Source organism: Oncorhynchus gorbuscha, linkage group LG23 (genome assembly GCF_021184085.1).
Source record: "Oncorhynchus gorbuscha isolate QuinsamMale2020 ecotype Even-year linkage group LG23, OgorEven_v1.0, whole genome shotgun sequence".
Classification (NCBI taxonomy): domain Eukaryota; kingdom Metazoa; phylum Chordata; class Actinopteri; order Salmoniformes; family Salmonidae; genus Oncorhynchus; species Oncorhynchus gorbuscha.
The window spans coordinates 52,005,975-52,014,381 of NC_060195.1; the positions used below are offsets into that span (position 1 = coordinate 52,005,975).

Below are 8,407 nucleotides of genomic sequence, written 5' to 3' on the forward strand. Positions count from 1 at the left end.
ATGGGTCGTTAAACGGATGTCCTGACTCTCTCTGGTCACTAAAGATCCCATGGAACTTATCGTAAGAGTTAAGGCTGTGTGATATTGCCAATAAATCATATCTAGATTTTTTTTCAAACTTGTGTGCTTCACAATAAATACGCTACATGGTCAAAAGTATGTAGACATCCCTTCAAATGAGTGGATTCTGGTATTTCAGCCACACCTGTTGCTGACAGGTATAAAATAAAGCACACTGCCATGCAATCTCCATAGACAAACATTGGCAGCAGAATAGCCCGTACTGAGGAGCTCAGTGACTTTCAATGTGGCATCGTCATAGGATGCCACAAGTGGTGGAAAAAGTTCCAAATTTTCATACTTGAGTAAAGGTATAGATATAAATTAATAGAAAGTTACTCAAGTGAAAGTCAGCCAGTAAAATACTACTTGAGTAAAATTCTAAAAGTATTTGGTTTTAAATATACTTATAGTATGAAAAGTAAATGTAATTGCTAAAATATACTTACGTATCAAAAGTACAAGTATAAATCATTTCAAATTCCTTATATTAAAACTTGTTGAATCTAGCGGGCACTATTTTCATTTTTGGAAAAATAACGTTCCCAAAGTAAACGGGCTATTTTGTCAGGACAAGATGCTAGAATATGCATATAATTGACAGCTTAGGATAGAAAACACTCTAAAGTTTCCGAAACTGTAAAAACATTGTCTGTGAGTATAACAGAACTGATATTATATTGCAGGCGAAAGCCTGAGACAAATCCAATCAGGAAGGGACTCTTATTTAGAAAGCTCTGCATTCCTATGCGTCCCTATTGAGCAGTAAATGAGATATCAACCAGATTCCTTTTTCTATGGCTTCCCTAATGTGTCTAGTGTCACAATACATAGTTTAAGGCTTTTATTTTGAAAAAATTAGCCTGAACATCAACATTGCGCCAGTGGTCAGCTGGAGTCTCTCTGAGTGTTTTGTGCGTAAAAGACAAATGCGGCCATTGTTTCTCTCTTTCCTACTAAGAAGCCACCTGTCCCGGTTGATATATAATCTAATAGATATTTGAAAAACACCTTGAGGATTGATTATAAACAACGTTTGCCATGTTTCTGTCGATATTATGGAGCTAATTTGGAATATTTTTCGGTGTTGTCGTGACCGCAATTTCCGGTCGAATTCTCAGCCAAACGTGAAGAACTAACAGAGTTATTTCAGCTACAAAAATAATATTTTTGGAAAAAAGGAACATTTGCTATCTAACTGGGAGTCTTGTGAGTGAAAACATCCGAAGCTCATCAAAGGTAAACAATTTAATTTGATTTGTTTTCTGATTTTCATGACCAGGTTGCCTGCTGCTAGCTAGGCATAATGCTATGCTAGGCTATCGATAAACTTACACAAATGCTTGTCTTGCTTTGGCTGTAAAGCATATTTTAAAAATCTGAGATGACAGGGTGATTAACAAAAGGCTAAGCTGTGTTTCAATATATTTCACTTGTGATTTCATGAATATGAATATTTTCTAGTAATTTTTATGTCTGTTGCGTTATGCTAATTAGTGTCAGTTGATGACAACGCTCCCGGATCCGGGATGGGTAGTTACAAGAGGCAAAGCAGATGGCACCATTTTCTGTATGGATAGCCAGGGGCACACTCCAACACTCAGACCTTATTTACAAAAGATGCATTTATGTTTAGTGAGTCGCCAGGCCAGAGGCAGTAGGGATGACCACGTGTTCACTTGATAAGTGTGTGAATTTGACAATTTTCCTGTCCTGCTAAGCATTCAAAATGTAACGAGTACTTTTGGTTGTCAGGGAAAATGTATGGAGTAAAAAGTACAATATTTTCTTTAGGAATGTGTCGTGAAGTAAAAGTTGTCAAATATTAATAGTAAAGAACAGATACTCAAAAAAACGACTTAAGTAGTACCTCAAAGTATTTTTACTTAAGTACTTTCTACCACTGGATACCACCTTTCCAACAAGTCAGTTGGTTACATTTCTGCCCTGCTAGAGCTGCTCCGGTAAACTGTAAGTGCTGTTTTTGTGAAGTGGAAACGTCTAGGAGCAACAATGGCTCAGCCGCGAAGTGGTTAGACCACACAAGCTCACAGAACGGGACCGCCAAATGATGAAAGCGCGTAGCGCGTAAAAAATTGTCTGTCCTCGGTTGCATCACTCACTACTGAGTTCCAAACAGCCTCTGGAAGCAACGTCAGTACAATAACTGTTCGTCGAGAGCTTCATGAATGGGATCCATGGCTGAACAGCTGCACACAAAGCCTAAGATCACCATGCACAATGCCAAGCGTCAGCTGGAGTAGTGTAAAGCCCACCACCAATGGCCTCTAGAACAGTGGAAACACGTTCTCTGAAATGATGAATCACGCTTCACCATCTGGCAGTCCGACAGACAATTGGTGGAGGAGAAATAACAGTCTGGGGCTGTTTTTCATGGTTCGGTTAGGCCCCTAAGTTTCAGTGACAGGAAATCTTAACATTACAATTGTAGGCCCTTTCCTGTTTCAGCATAGCAATGCCCCCTTGCACAAACTGAGGTCCATACAGAAATGCTTTGTCGAGATCAGTGTGGAAGAACTTGACTGGCCTGCACAGCCTTGACCTCAACCCCACCAAACACCTTTGGGATGAATTGGAAAGCCAACTGTGAGATGGGCTTCATTGCCCAACATCAGTGCCGACGTCACTAATGCTCTTGTGGCTGAATGGAAGCAGGTCCCCGCAGTAATGTTCCAACATCTAGTGGATAGCCTTCCAAGAAGAGTAGAGGCTGTTACAGCCTCCAAATTATTGCCCATGATTTTGGAATGAGATGTTCAACGAGCAGGTGTCCACATACCATAGACCATGTAGTGTATCTCGTTTTATTTTTTTACGTTTTTTTTCTAAATAGGCGTTGTTGCGCAATTAAAGCTCAATACACTGCATTTCAAACAGTCAGGAATAATGTAATGAATTATTTCATCAAATTAGTTTTAACCTCCTTTTTGTTGTTGTTGCAATAATCACTGATCTGGCTTTCAAGTTTGTCTATAAAAATGCCCTTTTGTAACCAGAACCATGAAAAATGCACATCCACTAATAATGACCAACTTCTTGAAGCAGGCGTTATGGAAAATTAGCACAGATCTCATAAACAATCTCTCAAGCACAAGCCTATGTGCTAGTGAGTACCTGTATCAATTTTCTTTCTAACAACGTAGAACAGTTGAACTGTTATGGACACACCTTCCTGCTTCCAACTGCTTGAAAAACATAGCCTGTTCACTTTGTTTAGATATTGAAATCAAGTGGCCTAACTTGATGAGAAGATGCTGATTTCTCAGAATGAGAACGAGTTGCCAATTCATTATATAACTGCATATTTTTTATTCTCATTGCACATTTCTAAAACACAGAATAGACCTCTAGCACATAAGTCTGTGGCTAAAATGCTGCTAGCGGTACAAACTGAGCATTCATTTTCCATACTCTCGTTTTAGTAGGGCCTGATCTGTTCTACATTTTGGGAGTTGAGACATAAAAAGGGTGTTGTTAAAAAGGTTAAGTTCTCATGTATTACAATAAAATATCTAGTTTTTTTTTCTGTGTCCATATTACCGCTTCTGTTGCACCAAACCTCAAATGGAAATAGCAAGTTTATCGTTTGTATTTTGTTGTTGTGAGTGGAAGCGGGGAGGGACTTGCTGTCTGTGGAAAGGTGCACACAACACAGAAGGAGTGAAGGGGACGAGACCAAAAAGACAGAAGAACACTCATAAAAAACCCAAATAAATAAATAACATTGATTCTTACGATACAGGTATTTTGGAACATTGTACTAAAACATACATTTGAATTAATTTGATATATCACCCAGCCCTAGTAAAAGTTGGTGTCCTGGCCAAATTCCCAATTTGGAACTCATCATTGCAATTTAATCATCCCCAGCTTCCATTTGGCCCATTCTTGCCCCCCTCCTCTCCCTTGTAACTATTCCCGAGATCGTTGCTGTAAATGAGAATGTGTTCTCAGTCAATTTACCGGGTAAGAGTTAAATATGCCTTGTCCTGGTCCCCAAAAAATGTTTCAATAGAGATTCTACATTGAGTCCAAGACTAGGTTTAATCTGTGTCTGGGAAACCAGCGCTATATGCTGCCATTTATAGTTCTGGCTGTACTTTAAAAAACATTTTTTACCCCTTTTTCTCCCCAATTTCATGGTATCCAATTGTTAGTAGCCACTATCTTGTCTCATCGCTACAACTCCCCTACGGTCTCGGGAGAGACCGTTGAAAGTCATGCGTCCTCCGATACACAACCCAACCAAGCCGCACTGCTTCTTAACACAGCGCGCATCCAACCCGGAAGCCAGCCGCACCAATGTGTCGGAGGAAACACTGTGCACCTGGCAACCTTGGTTAGCGTGCACTGCGCCTGGCCCGCCACAGGAGTCGCTGGTGAGCAATGAGACAAGGATATCCCTACCGGCCAAGCCCTCCCTAACCCGGACGATGCTAGGCCAATTGTGCCACCAGAGTCTCTGGTGGCACAGCTGGCGCTGCAGTACAGCGCCCTTAACCACTGCGCCACCCGGGAGGCCCAGTTCTGGCTGTACTTAACCTGAAGTTGGCTTATGGGTGTCAATGTTGTTGTTTTAAGGGTTTGCATAGGTGTTTTGTATTTACCAACCACATTTTCTGAAGCATTTTGACATGCACATCTACATTTCCTGAAACACAGTAGCTCCCAGGTGCATTGTTAATGTATGACGTGAGTGACATTTGTATGTGTTTTCTCTGTCTCTCCCCCTCCCAGGATATGACACCCAGGTGGGTGAGAGGGGTCTGAAGCTGAGCGGGGGGGAGAAGCAGAGGGTGGCTATCGCCCGGACCATCCTCAAGGCCCCTCAGATCATCCTGCTGGATGAGGTAAACTTTCAGGAAGGTTTACCAGTAGGCTCAATGACCCTGTTCAAGGTGTAGGGTGACGATGCCCCGAGACACTGATCTTGGGTCAGTTTAGCATTTTTTCTTCTTTTTTTTGGCTAAGTTTAGGATTGGGGAGGGAAAGCTGGTCCTAGACCTTTTACCTAGAAGAAATGTCACCCCGGAGTGTTCAAATACTTTAAAAACACACACTTTCTCCCTCCTCTCCTTGAAATTATTGCTGAGCTTACACAAAATGATAGGTGAAATCAACAGCTCTATCACTTAGCTTTCACCAGTCCAGTCATGTCAGATCAGATATTTCTTCAAGGACGAGAGGAAGCAAGGATGCATTCTTAATGTATTTGATGAGGGCCAATGTTTGCTCCCACACCACTGATCCTCCTGTCATATTGTCTTACAGTGGATTAATACAAGTTCACTGAACTTGAATATTTTAGTCATGTTTATCTCATTTATCTCATAGTCAATTTATCTCATAAAGTTTTCCCTCTGCACAGGCCACATCTGCTCTCGACACACAGACGGAGCGCAACATTCAGGCGTCGCTCATCAAAGTGTGCTCCAATCGGACCACCATCGTCGTGGCTCACAGGTAAGGGATGGGTCTCAGGTGGACAAAAATGCATGTATAGAGGGAACCCATACATTAGGATTAGTGGAGGCTGCTGAGGGGAGGATGGCTCATAATAATGGCTGGAACGCAGCGAATGGAATGCCGTCAAACACATGGAAACCATGTGTTTTGATGTATTGGATACTATTCCACTCCGGCCATTACCACAAGCCCATCCTACCCAATTAAGGTGCAACCAACCTTCTGGGATTAGGACACACACATTTCTCCCCTCTAATGCTGAGTTTGTATGGTTTGGATCAGTGTGGTCTGTCGTCCGATTATGAATTGTCTGTCTTCAGGTTGTCGACCATCATCGGTGCCGACCAGATTCTTGTTCTAACAGACGGTCAGATAGCAGAGCGAGGACGGTGAGGGAATGGTTGAAAGACTGATTGTTCTATGTCTGCGCAGCCTATTCCAATCAAAATATTGTTTTATGCTCTTCAAGAAACCAACATCTAAAGAATGGAACAGCCCAATGTTTATGATGCTATAGTCACACTGTAGTCTTATTCTCAAAACCATACAGTGCCCATGTGGGAACATCTTCGCATAGTACATGATGATGACTTTAATGGTGATTGTGTGTCCCCATTGTAACTACATATTCTCCACTTTCTCCCTCCCAGGCATGATGAGCTGCTGGCTAAGGGAGGGTTGTACTGTGACATGTGGATGAAGCAGCAACATGCCCAGGACTCAGACTCAGCCTCTGACACAGAAGCCAAAGACAAGAAGTCTGAGAAACTACAGCCCCCATCAGTCACTGCAGGCCACAGGAGCCACTGAGGATAGAGTGAGAGGTTCAAGGATATGTAGACATTGTGAGGAGACGGACGAGGGATGCAGGGAGAGGATTAGATACCTCAAAAGGTTGTTTTGTCTGTACTTTTTTAAAGGTATCTGTCCATTGAGGTTCATTCGGTTATGAGTGAAGTTAAGCCCCACCCCAACCCTCTCTGCATGTTACGGGCAAGTCTAGGGGCCAAATGTCCCTTCCCTTTCCAAAATGTGAAAGATGCGAACACCTTCAAAATCATGATTTCTCCAAATTATCAGTGGCAAAAATCTGTGCACCTCGCTGTTGTCACATCCCACAGTCTGTTGACATACACTACGATACCAGTTCTGTTACATGCGTCTGTCCATGAGAGATTAGTGCCTAATGAACACGACCAGGACTCTTGAAGTGACAGCAAGTCAAAAGTAGACTAATACCTACCCTTAAGCACAGGTATAGGCAGTTTGCCACAGTGTCTCACAAAACTTTGAATTGTTGACTAATGTTTAGGGGTAGAGAAAAGTATTTGTTTTATTTACAGCATCTACAGGTTCATTGTAAATTATATATATATATATATTATTTTTTTACTACATCCACTTTTTAGCTTATGAGATGGATCATTTTTGTTAGCTACTATACAAGCAATAGACTTACATTATATTTAATAGACAAATGAAGCGATTCAGACCGATGTGAATGGTTAACAAAAACAAATCAGTTTCACTCTAATTGTTTTTTGTCTTGGTACAAAGGTATGCGTACAATAACTTCAAAATCTAATTTTGGTTATTAGTAAAACAGATATTTAGTCTGTATTTGGTCCATTTAGCATCGAAACTGCATCAGTTTTACTCCAATTAGACTTGGGCATGATCATGTACTGTACAGTCTAGGTGTTGACTGATACATGCAAAATTAGCTGGCTGTAACTTTTATTTGTCACCAATGGTGATCAATAAGAACTACTGGCAGTATATTAAAGAGAACAGAGTCTATGGAAAAGGAAACCTTTATCTATGAATGAACTCAGAATTCTCAAACCTTTCTATGCTGCTACCCGTTTTGCGTAAAGAACTACTGTTAGTGTATCTTTATTTTAATGGAAGAAATTAGTCTGTATATTTGAATTTGTAAATATCTATGCCTTGCATTCCCAAGGCAGTGTGGAGTTTGTCAATATCTGTTGATAATCACACTCCATTTACAGTATGTATTGTCTAATTCTGTTTCATTAATTTTTTTAACGGGCCATAAGGGAAGATCTATCCATTTAACTGAACTTGAGTTATTTGAGAGAGAATGGGGACTTTATATCTACGTGAAGTCCTTAGAGTTACGAGTTTGGGGTTGAATTGGAAACTGTCTGCATTACTCAAGGGAACGTGAAAATGGACATACTTACCATCCATATATTGCACAGCAGAAGACATCATGAAAAGTTATTTCAGACTGAAATAAATAGATCAATCCCAAATGCATTTGTGACAACAGAAGTAATACCAAAGAGCTAGAGTGGTTTTGCTAGCAAATCATTGCTCTACCACTACAGCAGTCAATCATTTGTAGGTGTACAATGTGTGCAAACTGGTGCAGTCAAATAATTTACACTAATGCCCATGAGTTTAAATGTTCTGTGTCAATGAGTGACATTGACACCACAGGAGGTTGGTGGCGCCTTAATTGGGGATAACAGGCTTGTGATAATGGCTGGAGTGGAATAGTATCAAATACATCAAACTATTGGTTTCCATGTGTTTGATGCCATTCCATTTGTGCCATTACAGAAATGCAACATTTTTGTTCTGATAATAACTGCTTTGACACAATGTCAAACTCTTTTGTATGTGATTTGGGGGCATAGTTTGTTTTGTAGTGTGGTCTTTGCCTTTGTCACACTTCCAATGTGTGTGGCATCAGGCTATGCTTGGATGTCAAATACATAAATGGGTTTTTTTTTCTTTGTGTATATGTTAATAAATGGTATAATTAAAGATATATTATGACGAAGTGGGCTCTGTTTTTACTAATTTGCCATATTGCTAGATTTATATTATT

The 8,407-nt window shown here is 40.6% G+C and overlaps 1 protein-coding gene across 2 annotated transcripts in view; it reads left to right on the plus strand.

Moving 5' to 3' along the window:
* The window catches only part of LOC124010582 (ATP-binding cassette sub-family B member 6-like), a 37,586-nt gene extending 29,227 nt beyond the window's left edge, over positions 1 to 8,359 (plus strand). For both annotated transcript variants that reach the window (XM_046323191.1, XM_046323192.1), the window contains exons 17-20: positions 4,819 to 4,931; positions 5,450 to 5,544; positions 5,868 to 5,936; positions 6,198 to 8,359. In XM_046323191.1, coding sequence (XP_046179147.1) covers positions 4,819 to 4,931; positions 5,450 to 5,544; positions 5,868 to 5,936; positions 6,198 to 6,357 — 437 coding nt within the window. In that variant the 3' untranslated portion in view covers positions 6,358 to 8,359. The remainder of the gene's footprint in view (positions 1 to 4,818; positions 4,932 to 5,449; positions 5,545 to 5,867; positions 5,937 to 6,197) is intronic.
* Positions 8,360 to 8,407: the final 48 nt, after the last annotated feature.